Source organism: Grammomys surdaster, unplaced genomic scaffold (genome assembly GCF_004785775.1).
Source record: "Grammomys surdaster isolate TR1022 unplaced genomic scaffold, NIH_TR_1.0 125429, whole genome shotgun sequence".
Taxonomy (NCBI): domain Eukaryota; kingdom Metazoa; phylum Chordata; class Mammalia; order Rodentia; family Muridae; genus Grammomys; species Grammomys surdaster.
In genome coordinates this window covers 1,024,457-1,046,811 of record NW_021620296.1, presented here as the reverse complement: position 1 = coordinate 1,046,811, position 22,355 = coordinate 1,024,457, and the positions used below count along the sequence as shown (strand labels likewise).

Genomic DNA, 22,355 nt, shown 5'->3' with positions numbered 1-22,355 from the left:
GGGCATCTCCAGACCTTGGGGACACAACTGAGGATGGAAGGAACCTCGGTGCTGTGTGCTGGGCACCCGCACCCTCTCTGTGTCTCGCTGAGAGCAGAGCCTGCAAAGACATACTGTGTTCGGTGACCCAGGCGCCCCGACGGCCTTCCATGCACCCAGCAGTCGCCAGCCCCGCGGCGGGGAGAGGAAGCTGGGGGAGGGGGCGGCGGGCCAAGCAGGAAATGGGAAAGGCCGGCGTCCGCCCAGCAGGGCCCGGGGGAGGAGGCGGGGCGCGCCCCGGCAGCCTTTCCTGAGCGCCTGGAACCTCCGCGGCTCCGCTTCCCGCCCGCAGGCTGGGGTGGGGGCGGGGAGGCCCGGGCTAGGGGGATCCGCCTGCACCCGGGACACCACGCGGGGCTTAGGGCCGCGGTGACCTGCAGGCTGTCACGCTCACACACTCCCACAGGAAACCTGAGACCGTGGCCGCGCCATCCGGGGCTGACGACCCACCTGGGCGCGATCTCCAGCAAGTACCCCCTAAAACAGTCGTGCCCAACCGGGGACACTTGCAGCGATAGCGACCGTTAGCCTGGATGCCTCCCGACACCCATGCGCCACCACTCGTGCTCTCGCGGGGCCCGCGTGTTATACACGTGCGTGGGGGATGAAGCATACTCTCATCCCAGCGTGCACCCAGCGGTGGAGGCAGGAGGACCACTGTTCAAGGAGAGTGTAGTAAAGCGGAGCGCTGGAGGTAGCCTGGGCTACAGGAGACATTGTTTTGCTTCGCTCTGACTTTTGAGAGAGGGTCTTACTATGTATCTTCTGCTGGCCTGGAACTCGCTCTGTAGACCAGGCTGGCCTCGAACTCACAGAGCTCCTCCTGTCTTTGCTTGCAGTGTGACGAGACACTGTTTCAGAAAAACAAAGAAAACATGCTTGGTTTGGGGTTCTGTCTTTCCAGTGCTGGCAATGCATAAAAAACTGGGCTCCGCACACAGCACACAAGCCAGGCTAAGTGGCACATGCCTGTCATGCAAAAGCCAGGAAGGCCGAGGCAGGAGGATTAGAATTTCAAGGTCATCTTCTGTTTAATGTGTTCGAGATTAGCCTGGCCTATATCAAACCCGCTCAAAAGAAACGGAAAAAGATTGGGCCCCTCACAGCCGGTAGCGCTGTGTTGGCTGGCTCTCAGTGCGTGTTCTGGGAACAGAGTGTTATGGGCGTATGTCCTGTGAGCCCAAGAGACTAGTGCAGATCCTGAGTAGTAACGGAGATACACACCACCCCCATATCTGTATAGCTGAGAGTCTCGCTCCGCAGCCGAGGTAGGCCTGGAACTCGCGGTCATCCTCCAGCCTCAGCTTCCCAGTTGCAGGGATAGTAACTGCTGGAGCGGGTCCCGAGCTTGAGTGTCTCTGGGGGAGGTACTGTAGCCTGTGCTTATCGGTGTGCAGCCTATTGGTGGGCAGTGTCGCCCCCGCGGGCTCTGCGCGTGCGCGCTCCCAGCACGGGGCCCACCCGCGCGCCCGCCGTTGCCGCTTTAAGAGCGGCGGGAGCGCGCTGTGGCGGTGGCGCGCTTCCCGGAACAGCCCGCGGAGGGCAGCGCGGCGAGAACCCACCCGCGGCCGCAGCTCCCGCGCGGACATGGCCGCGGGGATCGGGGCGCGGGCAGCGATGGCCACGCGCGCCTGACAGGTGCGGAGCATGTACGGCAAGGCGAGCAAGGGCTGCGCGCCCTCCGACGGCCAGGCGCGCGAGAAGTGAGTGCGCGGTGCGGGGGCCACGCGGGACCGGGGGCCGCGGGGTCACGCGAGACCAGAATAGTGCGGGATTCCAGGGGGACACAGGAGACCCGAAGAGCTCGTGGAGTTACTAGAGGTCAAAATGGTGCGGGATTTCAGGGGTACACAGGAGATCAAGGGGCTCACGGGGTCACGCGAGACCAGAAGGGTGTGTGATTGTGGGCGTGCGAGACCTGAGGGTCCTTTGGGGTCACGGAATACACAAAGGACAGAATATATTGGGGTACTCGAGTTCTAGGGGCTTGGAGTCACGTGAGATAGAGGGCATGAGGTTGCGAGAGATCCAAGGGGACTTGGGGTCTCAGGATACCTGAGGGGATAGAAAATCAAGGGGTCAAACGAGAGCCAAGGGGTTGCTGGGGTCACGGGGCAGTTCGTCGGGTGCGGGATCTGGGGGTTCACTCTAAGGAGTCGGTGCTGTATCGGAGAGCAGAGGGAGTTAGGACTTGAGCGGTCACAGGATGCCGGGGGCAGGCACAGCATCTGAGGGCTGCAAGGCCTCGGGAGTTCTGGGGTCACACAGACCTGACAGGTGTGAGCTTTCGGGGTGGGCTGTGAGACCATTGGGGGCTCGTGGGGAACTGCGGGTCTCAGGGCCGCCGAGTCCCACGTATACAAGCTGGAGATTTGAAACAGGACACGTGGGTTCATTGTGGCTGCAAATTTGAGGAGGTTGGGTCGGATGCTAATGCCATGGGCAGCGTTGGGGTCCCGGAGGTCATGAGGTTTGCGAGGACATGGGTGGCCCAAGCTGGATTCCACTGTCGCTTGTGGGCAAAGGTGAGGGTGCAAATCCTGGAGGAGGGTCAGACTTATGGACTGGTGCCTGACCATGGTGGTCCCGGGCCACCACCCAGAACTCCCAGGTGAGCCAGAATGGTTCTGGCTCTCACCGCCCTACGTTGAAGGTACAGGCGGACAGGCTGTGCCCTAGCTTCCGGTCAGCACACACCCGGGCTGGCCTTCCTTTCCCGGGTGCCCATGTGGAGAAGTGAGGTGGAGAGGGGAGCCCAGCTCTCACCTTTGAGGTGTGAGACTGTGGAGGCCAGGATTGTAGGAAGGCCTGAGGGGGCAGCTTGCCTAGTGGCTGAGCCACCAAGTGCAGTCCTGGCACAGAGACGTCTGGGTCACAAGGCCGCCATGTAAGGCTAACCCTTGAGAGCCTGCAGTTAGGACTCATGGTCAGTAAACTCAGTGACCCTTCCTGGCTTCTGGCTGCTGCCCACGCGGGAAGCGGGGCTGACTGGTTCCCTGACACCTGGTGAGTCCCAGCCTGGGGAATGGGTCACACAGTCAGCAGTCCTGTGCTCAGCCGGGGTTGGTGTGGGTATAATGACTGTGTGAGGAAGCTCACATCCTGGAAGTAGGGGTCTAGTCATGCCACACAGCACCAGTGGAGCCCTGGAGAGCCTCAAGGTAGACTGTGAGGGAGCAGAGGGGAGAGCGAAGGGCTGGGGTGGGTGGTAGGCTCAGTATGTTCAAAGGCCCTGTAGTAGGAGCAGGCAGGGAGCACGGCTGGGCCATGGATTGACAGAAGTCCTGAGGCTGAGTGTGGACCACAGGGAGCTTATGATTTTGAAAGGGCATACAGGAGGCTGAGGCGGGAGGGTCTCCCATCCAAACCCAGCTACTTAATAAGACCTTGTCTGAGAAACAGCGTACCTGGTCGGCACAGCTCACAGATCTGGAAGGAGGCCAACCAGGCCTGGACCAGCTTAGGCCAAAGTCAGGGAGCTGGGGTGGGCTGGAGGCCTGAGTGCATTGTTGGAGTGGGGTTGTCCCATCTTTCCCATGGTGTCTTCCCCACAGAGAGGGTGTGGTAGGCTTACCTTTCTTGGGTTGGGGCTTTCAGCTCCAGTGTCTCAGTTACTGGCTGGCCTGGCCTTGATTTTCTCTTCTGAGAAGTGGGGTAAGGGGTAAGCCCTCTTGTATCCAGGCCTCACCTGCTGTGGCCTCTACTTTCCTGGCCCACTTGTCCCCTGATCTCTGCCCCTTTGCAGGCCTGTATGTCTAGGTCTGGGCCACCAGCAGCAGGAATGGGCAGTGTCCGACCTGCTGGGTGCACACTTGGCAGTGGGGACCCTGTATTAGGGTGGCGAGGGAGGACGAGGCAGGCCCGAGTGGCCCCTGTGTTTAAGTTGGAGCATGTGCCATCTGCTGCCGTCCAGCAGTTGAGGTGGCTTCTCTGAACAGCCTTCAGAATGGCACATGATAGTCTCCTTCCCCTGGACAGTGGTACCCCACACCTAGGAAGGAAGGACCATGGGAGACAGGGTCACTGGAAGACTGGGGTAGGCCCTGGTTATAGGTTAGATGGTGGCTGCAGTGTGGTTGCTGGCTGCCAGCAGCCTGTCTGAGGAGTGCTGTCAGGGGTGGCCTTTACAATAATTTCCCCATAATTATGGTGGCAGTGGCAGTGATGTCATGAGCCGCAGGAGCCAGCTAACAAGCTGCCTGTGCTGCACAGTCCTAGCCTGTACTCCAAGTCACTCAGCCCTCGTAACAGGAAGGGCGCTGAGCATGCCCTGGCTTCTCATGGTCCCTCTGCTTGCTTTCTGCTACTGGGGAACTGGGGGCTCTGAGGGGCTGGGCTGACCCAGGACAGTGAATCAGTGGGTGGGGTCTTTGTCTGAGCTTCCCTTCCCCATAACCTCAGTGCTCTCAGAAGACAATAGGATGAGTAGGGTCTGGCCAGAGCTGGGTTATGGCAGGACCATGTTGGACATTGAAGTCAGGGAAGGCATAGCCTAGGCAAAGGCCCTGGGGTAGGAGGCAGGAGGAAGCCAGGGGAGGAGTGAGAGTTCAGACATTGCAGGGCCTGGAGCAAGCGGCTGCTGGAGGGTGTTGCAGATCTGAGATATGAGGGAGAGGGGACAGTTGGGTATGCTGTCTCCCTCTGGTCTCCCTCTTGACCTCCCCTGTGGCTGGGTCCATGGCGGTCTCTCCATGGCCCCACCCTGTGTTGGAGTGCTGTTGGGAGCCTGCTCATCCTGTGACACCCAATCCCTCAGTTTCCTTTGGATGTGTGGGAGCTGCCAGGGAGCAGGTGGCTGAGAGGCCCATGGCCGAAAATGCCAGGAGGAGGGGCTGGGGAAGTCTGGAGGCTCTGAGGCTCTGGCCTCTGACCACAGTGCCTTCCTGACTATCAGAAGGAGGACAGGGCTGGGATGCCACCCTGACCATGCCGCCATCCTGCACTGGTGGCTTGGCACGTACTGACTGCTTGAAGTTGGGATCTGGGGATGAAGGATGGTCACTGTGGGGTGACATGGTGGCACTGGGATGCCTGACCAGTAGCTGTCAGGGCTCTCATGGTACAAGTTGCAAGTATAGCCCTCATCTTGGACCGGTCCTGTGTGCTAGCTCAGTCCTGGGACTGCTCTGTCCTTGATGTGTCTCTGTGAGAATGGCTGGTATGCCACTGCACAGGGACAGACCACCCACTGCACAGGGACAGACCATGATGGATGGGTGGACCGATGGATGGATGGATGGATTGATGGATGGATGGATGGATGGATGGGATGGATAGAGGATTAAAGGAATAATATCAAGGGGACACAAGGTACCAGCATTCATTCCCACCTCTGTCCTGGGACAGAAAGGCCAGGACCAGGAGACTGGGAGACATGCTAGGATGTGAGGGAGGCGAGGCGAAGCCAGAGGGAGAGGCAGACCTGAGTCAAAGGCAGGTTATTTTAGAGTGAAGCCCTCAGCCAGGGAGGGTGGGGCAGGGACAGCTGGGGTAGACTCCTGGAGCCCTACAGGTCTGCTTTCCAGCTTCTAGCATGTTTCTTTATCCTCATGTCCCTGTGGGGACTGGTGGGGGAGTGGGGGCTCCCAGAGGACATACATGTGAACTAGAGAGAGCACTATCCAGTGAATGGGTGACCCTGGGGATAGGTAGCTGCTGGGGAAGGTGGCTGGCTGGGTAGGATGGCCTAGTGCACCATGTTAGCCCATGGAGCAGGGCTTCCCCGAAGGCTGTAGGTTCTGGCAAGACATTGATCCTAACATCAATGTCAGTGGCCCCTTGGTGGTACGCGAGCCCTGCCTGCTGTCTCCCCACTCTCTAGAGGCACCATTACTTGCCAAGGGCCAGTCTCAGCTTTGGAGAAGATCCTAGAGTCAAAATGACAGCTCTGCTCTGCTCAGCTATCTCTGAGATAACTCTCACACCAAAGTCCAGTCTTTTATTTTGCGTGAGCTACTTCGTTAGGAACTGCACATCAATTCAGTTATTTACCCCAGGATCCCTTTTGAGTATCCCACAGATCACCCTTTTATGACCTTAGCCCCTTGACTCTAACGACAGAGCCCCATGGCCACAGCTGCTGAGCTCTGCTGCTTGCTGGAGCTGGAACATGGTGCTGTTGTCTATTACATTATCATCAGCTTTCTGTTTTCCAAGTCCCTCACTGCCTAAGCTTGGCTGTCCTGAAATTGTCTCTGTAGATTGACCTTGAACTCAGGTCTGTAAGGCTCTGTGTCCTGAATTCTGAGATTAAAGGCGTGTACCACCATACCTGGATCTAAGCTTTTCTTCACATAAAACTTGCTCAGTTCCAGGCTGGCCTTGAACTCATGAACTCAGAATACTTACCTTTGTCTCCTGGGATTAAAGGTGTGTACCATCCTGCCTGGGCCTAATCTTTCTTTTTTCTCTTCTTTTCTCTTCTTTTCTTTTCTTTTCCTTCCTTCCTTCCTTCCTTCCTTCCTTCCTTCCTTCCTTCCTTCCTTCCTTCCTGTTTTTTTTTTCAAGACAGGGTTTCTCTGTGTAGCCCTCCCTGGCTGTCCTGGAACTTACTCTGTAGACTAGGCTGGCCTTGAACTCAGAAATCCACCTGCCTCTGCCTCCCAAGTGCTGGGATTAAAGGCGTGCACCACTACCACCTGGCAGGCCTAAGCTTTCAATGGCCACTATTCCTCAAGATCCAGATCAAAAGCCTGTGTTTTCCAGCATCAGGATCTGGATCACAAGTGTGCCCTCCATTTCTGGTTACTAGATCCTGGGCTCCACCAATCTTGTAGCTCATTCCAGAGTAAAAGTCCAAATTTGTCCAACTGCAAACACAAACAATAAGCTTAGCTAGGTAGGATATTGCCCTGAGATCACTACCCCCTAAATCTCTTTATCTCCTTCCTTGATACCTTCCTGACTGAGCTGACTCAGTGCTGCTGCCTCTCTTCTCTCAGGTCCATGAAGCCTTCGTACAATTCAAAATGCATCTTTTATTTTGCATAGCTGAGAAATCTTATGAAGGACAGCTCTTACATTGATTTCTAAATCTTGAACTCATGTTTTCAGAATTTTTTCCCACAGCCTAAGGGCTGTCTTGAAGGTCACAGTGATACCATTTTCTTGAGGAACACCAGACACATTCTCGCTTCCTGGAGTCCTGCTGTTTTTGATTATCATGAAGTAATCAACCTTGGCAGGGAGAACATTCCCCACAGAAGGAACATAAAGTAAAATATATACATTATGGTACAAACAAGCCTTAAAATGCCTACAGCAACCACCAGCACCAGAGAAGACCCACACCCTGCTGGCTCTACTCCCCTCCCTGGCCACATCAGACCTGGCAGTTACTGTCTCTGTGGGTAGTCTACAGGAAGGAAAAGTCAGGGCTACCACTGGATACCAAGGAAGAAGATGGGGCCCTTGGGAGGACCTATGGTGGGGTATTGATGGATGCATAGAAGCTGCTGCCGCTGATCAATCAATGGGTTGAGGAAGCTGTTTTCTGTGGTTGGAGGAGCCGGGGATCTAATGTGGGACAGTGGATTATCTTTGAGTTAGATGAAGGGTTGTCTGGGGAACCTGACCACAGCCTCGTGTTGGGCCTGGCTTCAGGTGCCCATGTACAGCCTGAACCCGTTTACCACCCTGCCTGCAGGCTCGCACTGTATGTATATGAGTACCTACTCCATGTGGGGGCACAGAAGTCGGCGCAGACCTTCCTGTCTGAGGTGAGTCAGCATCTGTCCCCTTTACCAGGCCACCCCACACTGTCCTGTGTTGTCCAGCTTGTCCGTGAATCCCTCCTGCCTGCCTGCCCCTCACTCTGTCTCTCTTCCATAGATCCGCTGGGAAAAGAACATCACATTGGGTGAGCCTCCTGGCTTCCTGCACTCCTGGTGGTGGTATGTGCCTGTGTGGGAGCAGAGGGAAGGCAGGAGGGACCTGTGGGGGCGTGTGGAGTCATTGTGTTCCCTCTGCTGCCCACAGTGTCTTCTGGGACCTGTACTGCGCAGCACCAGACCGCAGGGAGGCCTGTGAACACTCCAGTGAGGCCAAAGTCTTCCAGGACTATGTGAGTCTCCAAGTTCTGGAGTCTGGACTGCTTCTTTTGTTTTTATGTTTCGGTTTTTTAAGATTTATTTATTTATTTATTTAAGGTATGTGAGTACACTGTCACTCTCTTCAGACACATCAGAAGAGGGCATCAGAACCCATTACAGATGGTTGTGAGCCAGCATGTCGTTGCTGGGAATTGAACTCAGGACCTCTGGAAGAGCAGTCAGTGCTCTTAACATCTGAGGCATCTCTCCAGCCTCTGTTTGTATGTTTTGAGACTGGGTCTGTGTGGCCTCGGCTGTCTCAGGACTCACTCAGTAGACCAGGCTGGCCTTGAATTTACAGAGATCCTCCTATCTCTGCCTCCCAAGCTCTGGGATTAAATTTGTGTGCCTCCACATCCCTCTCCATTATTGTTTAAAATAATTTTTATTTTGTGTGTATGAGTGTTTTGCCTGCATGTCTGCCAGTGTGCCACGTGCATGCCTGGGGCCTGTGAGGGCCAGAAGAAGGCTTCTGGGACAGGAGTTGGGGACAGTTGTGAGCTGCCACATGGGTGCTGGGAACCAAACCAGGTCCTCTGGAAGAGCAGCCAATGCTCTGAGCCACAGAGCCAGCTCTCCAGTCCTCTGGATTTTTTTTTTTTTTTTTTTTTTTTGTTTGTTTGTTTGAGACAGGGTCTCACTAACTAGTAGTACTGGTTAGCCTGGAACTCCTATGTAAACCAAGCTGGCCTAGAATTCAGAGAGCTCTTTGCCTCTGTCTCTGGAGTATGGCGTGTGGAGTTAAAGTCGTGACCACTTTCTGGCCTCAGTTTCCCTTTGGCATAGTGGGCTCCAGGCAGCCACTAGTCTTTGCTTGGACCCCCGCAGTCCCTAGGCGCCGGTTGCCATGGCAGCATGGGCGTCGGGAGGGCGGGGCCAGAGCAAGCTAGTCCTAGGCGCCCCACGGCTCGCCCCGACCTTGGCGTCTCCTGGAAACGTTAGCGGGCCTTGCCTGTCGTCATGGTAACGCGGGCGGGCGCCAGTGCCTCCGTGGAATGATTGACGGGGCGGGGGCGGGGAGAATTACTGCTCTGGCTGCCCTCCCGCAGTGCCAGGCTGTTCTGCACCCGAGGGGCCTGGCGTTAGGGACTGGGGACTGGACAAGCAGGCGTGTGGGGGGGGGGGGGGATAGGGGAGCTTTGGTCAAAACATCTGAAATTACAGTGATTTTGGGGAGGTCCTTGCCAGTGCGTTTTTTGCTGTGGGCTCTTGTCATTTATTCCCCGGAGCTAGACCAGAGTCTCAACTAGAGTCTGGCTTGTACCAGCCTCTGAGAGTGGGAGAAAGAGGTCACCAGGGACCTGGCTCTGAGCTATAGTGGGGCTGTCTCTGTTCCAGAGATCAAGCCAGGAGCCCCCAGAGTCCTAAGTATTCCTGTGCTAGCCAGCACAGTACCAGGGGCACGTTTTCCACTTGGGAAGAAAGTGAGAGGAGGGGTCTGCAGAAAGGGCCCTTTCCTCATATTGAGGTCAGCCCTCAGCTCCTGTTTCCTGCTCTGTGGTAGCCAGAATAGGAGCAGGCAGCGGAAGTGGCCTGTAAGCACCCCCACCCCCACCCCAAGCCTGTCAAGCCTGGCTCTGGACCTTCTAAGAATGTTTAGGGGCTGGGACCCAATCCAGAGTACTGCTCTTCCCTCCTGGAGGCGTTGGTGAGCATCTACAGTGCAGGAGATCGAGGGAAGGGGCCCTTGGGGCAAGGACTGACTGTATAGATTTGGGGTGTGGGTCAACAGAGGGGGCGGCCACTCTGCCACCAGAACATAGCTCACTTGCCATGAACTCGAGCCACAGAAGTCTGGGGATGTGGCTTCTGACGTCCCTCCTTCAGCCTCCCCTTTCTCTGATCCAGACTGACCACACGACAGCTGTCCCCCTGCTGTGGCTCTTGTCCCACCCTCGGTGTCTCGTTCTTGCAGAGCGCAGCAGTGGCTCCCAGCCCTGGGATGGGTACCATGGCCCCTAATGATGCAATGGCAGCAGGTCCTGTGGCACCAGGCTTCTTTCAGGTATGGGTGCCTGGGGCTTCCTTTATCCCCAGTTGAGGTGGGATATGCTGTAGGCTCGTCTTTAGTGGAAGGGCTGTCACCACAGTGGGTGTGAGCATGTGTGCACCTTGCCACAGCTAGTGACAGGCATGGATCTGTGTCCTGAGTATTAGTGACCCTTTATGCCACCCCCTGCCAACAGGCTGTGCCCGTTCCCCTCCCAGGTCGGGCTTCATAGCTTTTCCCACCCGTCCTCCTGGACAAGATGTGCAGCCCCAGTGTTGGACCCTACAGCCAGGTAGTGGGCTTCACCCAAGCTGGCACGGTGATGTTCTCCCTCCTGTTGTAGCTGTGCCAGCTGGCTGTGGGCTGCAGTCTGGGTTTGCAGCAGGGGATAGCAAGAACAGGGTTTCTTTAGGGCAAGTACAAGATGAAGGTTACTGACCCCATCCACCTCTTCCAGCCCTTCATGTCACCTCGGTTCCCAGGGGGTGCCCGCCCAATCCTAAGGATGCCAGGCCAGGTGAGAGAGGGCCGGGGTGGGAGGAGCACTTGCTCCATGGGGATGTCTCTCCCAACTCAGTACTGTGCCTGCCCCACAGCCTCCTGTGGGCCTTCCTGGCTCCCAGCCCCTCATCCCTGGTCCAATGGACCCCTCCCCACGGTCACAGGGTGAGTAACAGATACACCCCAGCTGCTGTCCCACAGGACTCCCTCTGGGGTGTGCTGTCATGCCTAGGAGTGCCCAGGCCTGAACCCTCTTCCCTGTGTCTCTGCCCAGGGCACCCCAGCCTGGGAGGCCCGATGCAGAGGGTGACCCCTCCGAGGGGAATGGCCAGTGTTGGCCCCCAGGTAAGGGGTGGGCCAGCCTATTGGGGGGACAGCAAGGCCACAGCTGGTTTCTTTCTGATTAACCCTTTGCCTCAACAGGGCTATGGAACTGGCATGCGGCCCCCACCCAATTCCCTTGCCACCAGCCAGGTCCTGCCACCCATGAACATGTAAGCTCCTAGGGTACCTTAAGACTTGTGATCACCCAGCTAGTCCCCTCTGCTGAGGCAGGTTTACTATGTGTTCAGGGACAGCCTGTGCATTGTTTATTCCACCAAGTATTTGGAGGGGAAACCGAGGCCAAAAGAGCCACTTAGCTCTGGGGAATGACAAGTGCCAGGCCCAGATTGCTTGGTCTGCTGCAGGGCTGCAATCTCTTACAGGGGTCCGGGAGTGCGTGGCCCGTGGGCCAGTCCCAGCGGTAACTCGGTGAGTGGCAGGCAGTGTGTGTTGGGGAAGGAGGGCTGGAGCCAGCTGCCTGCCACTGACTGCTCACAGCTGTCCCTGCCTGTTCCCAGATCCCGTACTCTTCCTCCTCTCCTGGCAGCTACTCGGTGAGTCCCTGCGGGTGCATGGTAGGACCTGCAGGCTACAGGCAGGAAGAAACCCTGTCTCAGTTCTCATGTCTCCATGCAGGGACCTGCAGGAGGCGGTGGCGCCCCTGGAACACCCATCATGCCCAGCCCTGGAGGTAAGGAGCATGCCAGTTGGGGTGAGCCGGGGTCTCACCCGGACGGGGTCTCCATTCCACGCACCCACCACGCAGCCCCTGTTGTTCCCCCCAGACTCCACCAACTCCAGCGAGAATATGTACACCATCATGAATCCCATCGGGCCGGGCGCTGGCAGGGCTAACGTGAGTGGGGGCCGGTGCGTCTCACCTGACGGGGACCCTTCGGGGGAGGGCCGACCCGAGTCCCACGCTGCCCTGTGCCCGCAGTTCCCTCTCGGCCCCAGCCCGGAGGGCCCAATGGCCTCAATGAGCACGATGGAGCCGCACCACGTGAACGGATCCCTGGGTGAGTGGCTGGGCGCCACCTACCGGTTTCATCAGTGGTGGGGTGGGGGAGCACCGTAAGGTGGGGGAGCCTATTAAGATACCCGGTTGCCGGCGCCTACATCGGCTAGTGCCCTGATCTTCACGCCACTAGGAGAGATTCTGAGAGACCCCTGTCCCCAAACTCGCGGGTGGCCCCTGGGCATAGCCGTGCACCCATCGCCCCCAGGTTACAGGAACGAAAGCCTCCGGGGTACCCGGTCCCTGTGCTCCGTGCCCAGCGCCTGAACCTAGTGTCTCTCCCCGCAGGCTCGGGCGATATGGACGGGCTGCCGAAGGTGAGGTCCTGCACACTGGGTGGGCGGGGGCAGATGGCCTGGGGCGGGGTGAGGACCCACGCGCTGACCAGCGCCGCCCCCAGAATTCCCCCGGCGCCGTGGGCGGCCTGAGCAACGCCCCGGGGACCCCGCGCGACGACGGCGAGATGGCGGCTGCCGGGACCTTCCTGCACCCGTTCCCGAGCGAAAGCGTAAGCGCCTGCGTCGACTCCCCACCCGCGGCCGCGGCGGGCCGGAGGGGCCTGGCGGGCAGACCCCGGCGGGGCGGCCGCGGGGCCAGAGCAAGACCGTGACCGCGGCGGGCCAGGTGGGGGGGCGGCCGCGGCACCTTCCCCCTCCTTCCCATCCTCCCCGGGTTCCCCTTGTCCCCGGGAGGGCGGGCCCCAGCCTCGGCCGGAGCTGAGCCGCGCTCCGCGCGCCGCCCTCTCTCCGCAGTACTCCCCCGGCATGACCATGAGCGTGTGATAGCCCTGGCCTGAGCCCAGGGTCCTGCTGGTGAGGTCTCGGGTCGCGGCAGCACCCCTGCCATCCGGACTCCTGGCTAGACCGGCCGGCAGGGCCCCCACGAAGGACTATTCTCATTTTCTAAACACACATATACACAAACACAAACTCAAAAGGACCTCAGAGAAGTGCAGGCCTTCGGACCTGTGTGCTGCCACAGGGTTGGGGGGTGGGTGTGGGTGGGGACAGGGGTTCTGCCAATAAATGCCATTCAGTTTTGTGTTTGGTACTGCTGGTGTCTTGTTACTTGGCCCTTGGGCTCGTGTGAGTTTTTTGTCTACAGCAAATTCCAGGTTAGCCTGAGACCCCTTCCTGGAAAAAGCACACAAGGAGGCTTTCTTGATGGGAGACCCTTTATTGTCTTTGGCAAGTTGGAGTCGTTGGGGGTAGAAAGGTCCGGTCACTTGATTTAAGCAGTGGACAGCTCTGGTGTCGGTGCCTGCGGGTGCCCATTGGCATCGCCGGTGCAGCCATTGGTGGCAGCTGTGGACTCTTTCTTGCAAGGCAGTGAGCTGGTGGCCGACACCTCTCCTGGCTTGGTGCCTGGGCCAGGACGCTCCATCTTGTGCTCTAACAGCATGTGGTTCTGGGGCGGGAGACCCACACAAGCCCTGTAGGGGACAGTGCAAGCTCAGCAAGGCTACCTCAAGACTGTCTTTGCCAGCCCTTCGTCCCACCCACCACCAGGAGCACCTGAAAATATTCTCGATACAGCTGCGCTGGCGGAAGAGGGCATTCACCACAGGGCTGCCAGGGGGCACAAGCGGTGCCTTAAAGAGGAAGCTGAGCACTGACAGCACTGGGTGGAAGCCCTGAGGCTCGGGGTCCGAGGCTGTGCAGAAACTCACTCGCTGACACAGCTCAGTGAGCAGAACTAGGTCCAGCATGATTGGTGCGGCCAGGAGAGAGTCCTGGATGGGGGTGGTGCAGCCTGTGATGAGGGTCTGAGGGAGCAACGCCCACCCCGCGCGGCCATGCCCACCCCACCTCACAGGTATTATGGAGCACCAAGGTCCCACCCAGCATCCCCGCCTGCCCAGCCGCGCCTACCACACCTCACAGGTATTATGGAGCACCAAGGTGTTTGTCCCACCCAGCATCAGCTCTGAGGTGTACTCATCCAGGGCACGCTTGCTGTCACCAACATAGGGCACATATTTGATCACCACCTGTGGAGATTTAAAAAGTCACACAGCCCTAAACGGCACCAAGCCCCTGCCCTTGGTGGCTGCTGCCTGCAAGCCCAACGGACACAGTGGTCTGGCTCCTCTCCAGGCGCGTAGAGCACACGGTTGCTCTGAACCATGTCGTCCACCACACTGCTCTTTGTCACCTCCTTGGAGCGGAACTGCAGCGGTGCAGACAGGTTCTGTCCGTCGTTGTTGCCCAAGTGGTTATAGCTCACGATGGACATGGTCTGTATGGTCAGAGAGACAGTGGATGCTATGCGGTACCCTCACCCTGGCCTCCTTCCTCCCGGCGGCACCGCATGAAGCCCGCAGGTACCTTGAGGCCAGAGCCGATGAGGAAGTCCACAAGAACAGACTTGACCTTAGTCTGCCCTGACTTGAAGTCGTCACCACCTACGAACACATGGCGCTGCGAAGCCAGCTCCAGGGCACCGGGCACCAGTGTGTTCTGTGGGGACCCGTTGAGGAAGGCGCAGCCCTCCAGGATGCTGGCCACAGCAAAAAGTGTGGACGGTGACACCTCCAGGCCAAGCTGAGGGCAGAGAAATAGTCGGCCAAGGGTTCCTCCGGAATGGCATTGATCCCCAGGAATCTTGGGCTTATGCACACCTGGATAGTATGCAGCAAGTTTTCAGCTGTGTCATTGCGACCCGGGACCACCTCGCAGAAGCGCTCGGTATTGGCGGTCCACAGCACGATGACCTTGTCTAATCCGGCACTGGATCGGAAGTCTCTAATGTCCTTTCGGATTTGCTCCAACTGGGAAAGGAAGGAGGAAAAGTAGGTAGAGGTTGTCTAACTTGTCCAGAGGCTTGGGCCTGGGGGTGTAGGTATTATTGCCAAAGGGAGAGACCATGTGGCCATGTAACAGGTGACAGTAAGGCCTGGGAGCAGGTTGAGGACCCCACCTGTTGGGCACGTGTGCCAGGGATGAGGTTGTCCGCACGTGCTGTCTGGTTGGCAGCGATGAACTCAGGAATGTAGACTGAGGGCCGCGGACGCAGGCTCTCCATGTGTGGCCACAGCTGTTCCTGCAGACCGCAGTCTAGGACCTGTGCGCGCCGCATCGCCTCGGCCAGGTTCAGAGACGAGATATCCCAGCCTGGGTTGCGGGGACCCTTAACACCGGACCCATCCCGGACCCTGGGCCCTCCCACACTTATCCCCATCCCGTCCCGAGGCTTTGCCCACCGTCAAACACCAGGTCGTTGGGGGACACCATGGGTAGCAGCGCACTGAAGGGCACAAACACTTCCTGGCCGTTCCCATCCAGACCCAAGTTCACGGTGCCCGCCTGGGTCAACGAGCCATAATAGTTTGCCTCCTGGGGGGGGGGGTGGCAAGCAGAGTAGGGTGTTGAGGGACGGAGGGGTCCGGCTCGCGGAGACTCTACCCCACAAGCCACTCCCTCCTCCACCCCCTCCCAGTTCTGCTCGCCCCTCGGTGTTCTCCTGGCAGCCACGGCCCCCACCTTGCGACCCGTGCGCGTGGGCCAGGTCAGGCGCAGCCGGTTGGCTAGAACAGCCGCAGTGAGCGTGGAGCCGTTGTTTCCGCCCCAGCCGACCAACATGACCCCAAGCCGGGGCACCTGCCGGGCGGTGCGGAAGGTGAAACGCGTAGTCGTGGGCTGCACCTAAGGAAGAGTCAGGAGTGAGTCGCGGGACCTCGGGCTCCCAGTGTCCGCCGCCGCCCGCGCCCCGTGCGCACCCGCAGCACGCCGCCCTCGCGGCTGACGCGCGTTGTCCGGTACTCGTAGCGCGCCTCGATGGCTTCGGGGCTGTAGACCACGTCCGGGCAGTCCACCAGGATCTCGGCGGCGGGCTCCATCGCGGCGAGCTGCGGGCCAGAGCCAGTGAGCGCGGGATCACTGCCAGGGAGCCAACCCTACGGCCTAGAACAGGTTCACACCTACCGGCTCAGAGTTGGACCAGACTGCGGCAGCCGACAGCGTGGGCCCTAGGGCTCGCGGGCAGCGAAGAAAAGAGCCGATGCCACGCCCCGGCCACGCCCCTGCTGGGTGTGGCTTGCGACCAGGGTTCTGGGCGCTCGAAACCCAGGTGGCCGGAAGCAGTCTCAGGCGCGATGCTGTGCGCGTTACCTCGCTGCGCACCCTTGTACCACGAGGCAGCCAATGAGCGACGGCCACCGCCAGGGAGGTGGGGCATGTCTGGGCGAGGGGCCTTTGAGGGGGAGGGGAGAGTCTCAGAGCTGCACGGCTGGCTGTCCTGCCTTCTCCCAATCCTCCAGTCCTGAGCACTGGTCTGCGTGGCCCTGCCCAGAGAAGGAGACAGGATGGCCAGGTCAAAGCGGCCTCCCCCTGGGCAGGCACAGTGATAAGGAACGTGGGAACCCGGCGGGCAGGCGGGGGAGGTGTCCCCAGAACTTTCCAAAACAAGTGGCCTCCTCCTAGCGGAAACTTTCCACCGCTGGAGCTGTGCCAAAAAGGTGGATTGTCCGAACAGTGTGCGCGAAAGTAAGAGAAGGCCACGCTCTGTGGGCGTCAAGACTTTTTTTTTTTTTTTTTGCCAGCCGTTGCTTTAGTTAACTAGAACCAGCCCAACTGAACTCATCCGGGTGAAGAGACCCAGGCAGGGTTCCCAGAGGAGGGGGCTGTTGGGAAGGGTTTTGATGTATGAAGGGGAGACTGTCAAGGGAGAACTACAGGCGGAACCCACTGTACCCCCTAAAGTAAAGCTCCGGGGAGGGGCTCAGATGCAAGTGAGGCTGACCTGTGGGCAGAGGAGTATCATAGGGAAATGGATTGTGCCTTAGACTGCAGGCCCTTCCCTGTCCTCTCGTGGCGGACTTGAATACAAATGACAGATTATTTAATCAGTCTCTTTCAGTTAATAAAACTCTCTGGTGGCCAACATCGGTCACCTCAGCATTTGGGAGGTTGAGGCGGAGAGACTGCACTGGGACATTCATTTTGCAAGAGGCTCAGAGTTGGGAGCAAGGCCAAGGAAGAGGATTCGGTCCCCAGAAGGTTTCTTCTCGCCAGGACATCCTAGAGCAGGGTGGGGTTGGGAGGTGCGGTAGCTGTAGCAGACTGCTCAGGCTGGGAGGTGCGTGGGGACAAGGGTTAGCCCTGGGCTCCAGGAAGGCGATGGAAGGGCATGGTCAAGCTGTTCTTAGGTGGTGGGTACATAGCGGCCCACAAGTTGCCTGACTCTCCTTCCGCCCCCTCAGCTGCCTCAGAACTCCTGTCAGAAGTCCAGCCAAGGCCTCGAGGGAGGCCGACTAACCCCGGCCCTCCCTCACAGGCTGCCTTTCGCTTTTCCCTTTGAAAACAAACATGCTGCCAAGGATGCATGCCCAGCCTGTGCTGTGTGGAGCCAGGGGCTGCTGTGGCCATGCTCAGCCTCCATGGCCTCAGATGCTAGCTGGACTGTCAGCTCTGAGACAGGTACCTCTTGCTGGGGTCTTTTGTTTTTAAAACAGTGTCAGTTTGAAGCAATCTTTCTGTCCCAGTCTTCCTAGTAGAGGGCAGCCCCTTCCCCCCAGCCCCACACCCGAAGGCCTCAGTGCTGCAGGACAGCCCAGGCTGCCTGCGCCCAGCACTGTGGTGGTGCCCACCTATCTAGTAGCTCTCACTTCTCGAGCCTGCCTGGTGGGACTCACACCTCACTTCACCACACAGGGCTCTGGTCACTTAGGGCCACCCCACACCCTACAGTGACATACTCAAGCCACAGCGAGGTTCAATCCCATCAAATTTTATTATAGACTTGGAAAGCTGGCGGTTCACCTGTTTGGTGTACAGAAGACAGACTCTAAGAAAGGATCTGGAGGTACTGCCTGTCAATTGTAACGTTTTGGCAAAAGTGAAGACTTTGTAAACACCAACTCCATGGCTCAAAGTAGACTTTCTCCACAGCACAGTTCAAAGGCGGGGAGAATACCAATAAGTTAGACCATGCTTAACCTGCAGCCCCAGAGTGTGGCCCTGCCATCCCCAAATCTCAGACAGACAAAATCTCAGACAACAAAAGAACCCAAACAGACCAGTTCAGCCAATAGCCCTGGATGGAGTTCTCAGGGCGGGAGAGGGGCAGCCTGGGATCTACCCTGAGCCTGTGCAGTGTAGCTGTGTGGGAAGTGCACCATGCAGAACTTGGCCCTGCCCCCACTTAGAAACCAACATCTATTGAAACATGCAGGCTTGGCTCCTCTACAGTCTGGAGATTCCAGGAATCCCAAAGGAAAGCAGGAGCTGGCTAGGGTGGGACTGGACCAGGCAGGTGTCTCCAGGCAGCCAGGCTCTTTGGAAGCCACCCAAAGACAGCCTCATGGTTTAGAAAACTAGACATCTGAGTCCGACATTCTCTCCCTGCCCTACCGCTGTGAGTAGCAGCAAGTGAGCAACCCTGTGGCCCCCACCACTTCCCCAAAATGGCTTCCCTCTGAATGTGTTCAGAACCCACTCACACCAAATGCACACATACACACACAGACACATGCACACCAATGGCCCCTTGGATTTGGATCTTGGGGTATGAGACGAGGCACAGTAAGAAAGCAGCAATTGGGGGCCACAGGCCTGCGCCCTAGAGAAGGCAAGCAAGGTGCCACCCTCAGCACCCCCTCAAGTGGGAACCCAGCAGGGAGGTGATCCCAGGACCCACAGATGGATGGAAGGACAGACAAGGCCAGCAGCACGGGACACACAGCCACAGTGTGACATAAAGGGCAGTGTGTGGGGACTGAGGAGCACATGCTGCGGAGGCCGCTGCTAAGGGCTTTGGGCACAGCCAGGAAACTGCAGCAACCTTGTCAGCTGGGGATCTGAAGGCAGCAGGGCCTGGCACTCGCTGCTCGCTCTCCCTGGGGCTTCTAACACTTGGAGGCGTGGGCCTTGGAGGAGGCACGGAGTAGAAAAGGTACAAAAATAGACGGTCTCTGCGGCAGCTAAAGGGCCGAGTTCATATAAAACTAGAAAAGGCAGGCGGAGCCATCAGGACTGCCTGTCTGTGCTAGGGCCAGGCCTGGAGCTGCCGCTGGTCATACTCTGCGATGAGCCTCTTGATGTGCGCCAGCTTGCGGTGCAGGTACTCGCAGCGTCGCTTCTCACAGCTGTAGTTGGTGTTGGTCTGTGACAGGATGAAGGGCAGGTGAGACACATCCACCTGACAAGTCAGGTAGGCTTCTCTCAGCACCCACTCTGCCTCACATACCTTTTTGATTTTCCTGTATTCCTGAAGAATCTGCCCACGGGTTGTCTGAGGGGAAACATCAAGAATTAATGATGTCCCACTTGGGGAAGCCCCAAGTGCCAGCCCTCTTTGGAAGTGAGCAGCTAAATAGACACAGTAGAGCCGCGGGAAGCAGGTTGCCTTCCTGTAATTCTTCTGGCCTGTCTACTGCTCCAGGGGAGCAGGGGACACGATGGGGGAGGACACACTGAAGCAGCCACACTAGGGAAAGGGCACTGGTCATCCCAGAAGCCTGATGTGTGAGGTTAGGACCCAGCCCAGTCCCACTGCAGGGACTCATGGGCAAACTTGTCCACGAGTCCCTGCTGGCTCTGGGTGGCTTGCATACCTCATACTCCTCAGAGCCTTGGCTGAGCTGTCTGAGCTGTGCATCCAGCTGTGTGAACCTGCGAGTGATCTGCTCAATCCGTGCATGCAGACTGCGGTACTCGCTGTACTCAGCATTGAAGTCATTCTTGTAGCTCTGACGCTGCTCTGATGACGAGATGGCTGGGTATTTCCTGAGGAACAAGAAGGGTTGCAGAGGCTCAGGGGCCATAATGGGTAGTGGTACCTGACTCAGGAAGGGCCTGGATGGGCCTGGAGTGGGGCAGAGCCTAGGTAAGACACTCACAGCAAGTAGTCCGGGGTCTCTGATGAGGATGTGGAAACACTGGCACAGGCTCCATTCAGACCTACAGAGGAATGCATTCTTATTCCAGGGCCAGCGTCTGTGGTGCGGCCATGCTGGCAGCCACAAGTTGGCACCAGCAGTAGATCATGCACCCCCAGCTGGTTACAGTGGGAAGGGACTGTCCAGTCCACAGCCACACAGACCAGTTATGCTGTCTCCAAGGGCCCTTTAGGCACACCCACAGAACTTGCCAGTGTCTGGCTGTGTAGGGCATCAGCAATGGGCTGGACACAAACCCCAGCCACCCAGTCAAAGGGCAAATGGTAGGACCTCTGACGACAGGCAAATTGCAGACTTTGTTGGCTCGTCTTCACTTGAGGCCCCCAGTCAGACCCTACTGTCCTCTGCACGGCACACGCTGCAGGAGGGGTCCTCCACATGACCTCCCTCACCAAACCTAGTACCAGGAGCAGCTGGAGCAAGCAAGGTCTGGGCTGGGGCTGCCTGTCAGGTAGAGCACCACTCTGCAGTCATTTACCCCATTTATTGGACTCTCTGAAACAGGGTCTGATTCTGAGCCTAGGCTACCTGGGGAGACAGGGGTACTTGCTGCTTCCCTCAATCAGCAGCTTTGAGGTCCCCACATACCCTCTTCTAATCATATCCCTCAGCCTAACTCACTCCAGCTGCAGGGCCCTAACTCACGGTGCTGCTCTACAAGCTGTTGGTTCAGTGGCAGGTGCTCACCTCACTGAGTGTGAGGCCCTGGGCCTGTCACCAGCAATGCAAACAATTAAAAACAAAACAAACAACAACAACAACAACAAAAATAGGTTGGGAAAACTGCACTCTGGTGCTGATCCAGCCAAGAATTGTTCCACAGGTACAGAGACAGGGCGGGGGAGGGGGGCTCAGGCTCTGCTGACAGGCAGAGTCATCCCATGGGCTGGGCCTCGATGGAAGGAGGGAAGAGAGTGTCCTGTGTGGCTGAAACATCCTGCCTAAGCACGTATGGGCCAGGTGGCCACTGACCAGTTCTGATACCTGCAACCCATCTGTGTCTGGGATCTGTCACAGACAAGTGTCTGCTGTGTCTGTTCCTGGGAACTGTCACAGACAAATGTGCACTGTCTGAGATCTATCACAGAGGTGACTAGCTGGAGAGAGGCTGTGGAATTATGTGCTCCTGTGTGCCCTGTGTGTTCCCAAGACCCTCTGAAGTGTCCCGTCGGACAAAGCACTCCTAGCAGCTGTGTGGCAGCTGAGCCTCTTGCAGACAGCACTGGGCAGGTGTGGTAGCTGTATGTAGAGCCCAGAGTGGCCCCACCAGCCCCTGAAGGTCTTGCAACCACCTCTTCCACTACGTAACTTCTAAGAGGCTTGGGTGCCAGGAGCACATCTCGTCATGGGTGTTGTGGTGATCTGTATATGTAAGACTTGTCTTGGCCGTGGTGTCTGTTCACAGCAGCAGAAAACCCGAACTAAGACAGAACTTGGTACCAGGGATGGGTATTGCTGTGATAGGCCTGCATGCTTTTGTTTGGAAAAATATGGGTTTTGGGATTTTAGATTTGGAAAGCAGTGGAATGCTTTAAGTGGGGCTTAATGGGCCATCCTAGTAGGAAGATGGGAGACTTTGTTGCTGAGAGTGGTCTGAACTGTGCAGACCTGGAGAGGAGCCGCTTTCAAGGCCTCCTGGTACACAGGGCTCCTCACACGCCCTGCTGTGTCAGGAGCCACAGAGATGCCTCACTTCTCAGTGTCCTCCGGTCCCAGGAAACTTGGCTCCCTGGGCTTAGTGTACCTATCTGTGCCTTGGCCTGGGTAAATACCTCCATACAGCTGCTCTCTTTACTCTCCCTCTGCCTCTCCGGCTCAGGGTACCTCAGCGATGCTTTCCATGTTACCTCTGTCTGAGTGCTTCAGCTCCTAGCCCCAAGCACTGGGTGGTCAGCTGGTGGCTTGCCACGGTGGCCCTAAGTCCTGATGCCAGTGGTCATCTCACATCCTGCATACGAGAGGAGACGACCAAGTGGTACTGACCTGGGGCATCTGGTGGCAGTGCAGGGGCAGTGGATGCATCAGGCTGTGGGGCGGGGGGCCTTTCTTCAGGGGGCCGCTCCTTGTCTTTGTGCTTCTTGGACTTCTTCTTGGGTCGGCTATGGATGTGTGAGGAGCCAGTAGGTTGCTCAGCCTGAGGAAAGTCCGTCAGCAGGGGAAGACTAAGGTGGGGTGCTGGAGCTGGAGTGGCCTCCTGGTGCTTGTAGTCCTGGGTACTGTGGCCTAGGTCATTACTGACATCAGCCAGGGGGTCGTGGGTCCGTGGGGGCTCCTGCCGTGGGGGCAGATGGCTAGAGCTGAGGGTATCTGATGGGGTAGGTCCTGGAGCAGGCAGCAGAGTCTCATGGCCATTGGGGGCACCCAGTTTGCCATTGAGGGTGGGTTGTGCTCGCTGTGTGAAATGTGAGATCCGGGGCTTCTTGCTGGCCAGGGGGTCAATGAAGTCTGTAGACTGTGGCCGTTTCTGAAAAGTCACGGAGACTAGGCTGAGCAGGG

The 22,355-nt window shown here is 57.8% G+C and overlaps 3 protein-coding genes across 3 annotated transcripts in view; 1 reads left to right on the top strand and 2 right to left on the bottom strand.

Moving 5' to 3' along the window:
* Positions 1-1,552: 1,552 nt before the first annotated feature.
* Positions 1,553-13,003, top strand: Ssbp4 (single stranded DNA binding protein 4). The gene is made up of 17 exons (XM_028786066.1): positions 1,553-1,742; positions 7,685-7,757; positions 7,870-7,931; positions 8,017-8,101; positions 10,045-10,134; positions 10,577-10,636; positions 10,716-10,785; positions 10,895-10,965; positions 11,044-11,114; positions 11,328-11,373; positions 11,463-11,498; positions 11,581-11,635; positions 11,730-11,800; positions 11,885-11,963; positions 12,251-12,279; positions 12,363-12,470; positions 12,715-13,003. The coding sequence occupies exons 1-17, from the start codon at positions 1,687-1,689 to the stop codon at positions 12,742-12,744; spliced, it is 1,092 nt and encodes a 363-aa protein (XP_028641899.1). The 5' UTR covers positions 1,553-1,686; the 3' UTR covers positions 12,745-13,003.
* A 115-nt stretch (positions 13,004-13,118) lies between these two features.
* Isyna1 (inositol-3-phosphate synthase 1) lies at positions 13,119-15,975 on the bottom strand. Its single transcript, XM_028786150.1, has 11 exons — positions 15,886-15,975; positions 15,681-15,809; positions 15,445-15,606; positions 15,165-15,297; positions 14,882-15,075; positions 14,583-14,732; positions 14,290-14,505; positions 14,036-14,200; positions 13,839-13,952; positions 13,477-13,694; positions 13,119-13,394 (listed from the first exon to the last, which is right to left on the bottom strand). The coding sequence occupies exons 2-11, from the start codon at positions 15,798-15,800 to the stop codon at positions 13,193-13,195; spliced, it is 1,674 nt and encodes a 557-aa protein (XP_028641983.1). The 5' UTR covers positions 15,801-15,809; positions 15,886-15,975; the 3' UTR covers positions 13,119-13,192.
* A 1,698-nt stretch (positions 15,976-17,673) lies between these two features.
* The window catches only part of Ell (elongation factor for RNA polymerase II), a 48,335-nt gene continuing 43,653 nt past the window's right edge, over positions 17,674-22,355 (bottom strand). Inside the window, exons 8-12 of the mRNA XM_028786070.1 lie at positions 21,843-22,323; positions 19,800-19,860; positions 19,515-19,686; positions 19,148-19,192; positions 17,674-19,063 (exon numbers count right to left, since the gene is read on the bottom strand). Coding sequence (XP_028641903.1) covers positions 18,947-19,063; positions 19,148-19,192; positions 19,515-19,686; positions 19,800-19,860; positions 21,843-22,323 — 876 coding nt within the window. The 3' untranslated portion in view covers positions 17,674-18,946. The remainder of the gene's footprint in view (positions 19,064-19,147; positions 19,193-19,514; positions 19,687-19,799; positions 19,861-21,842; positions 22,324-22,355) is intronic.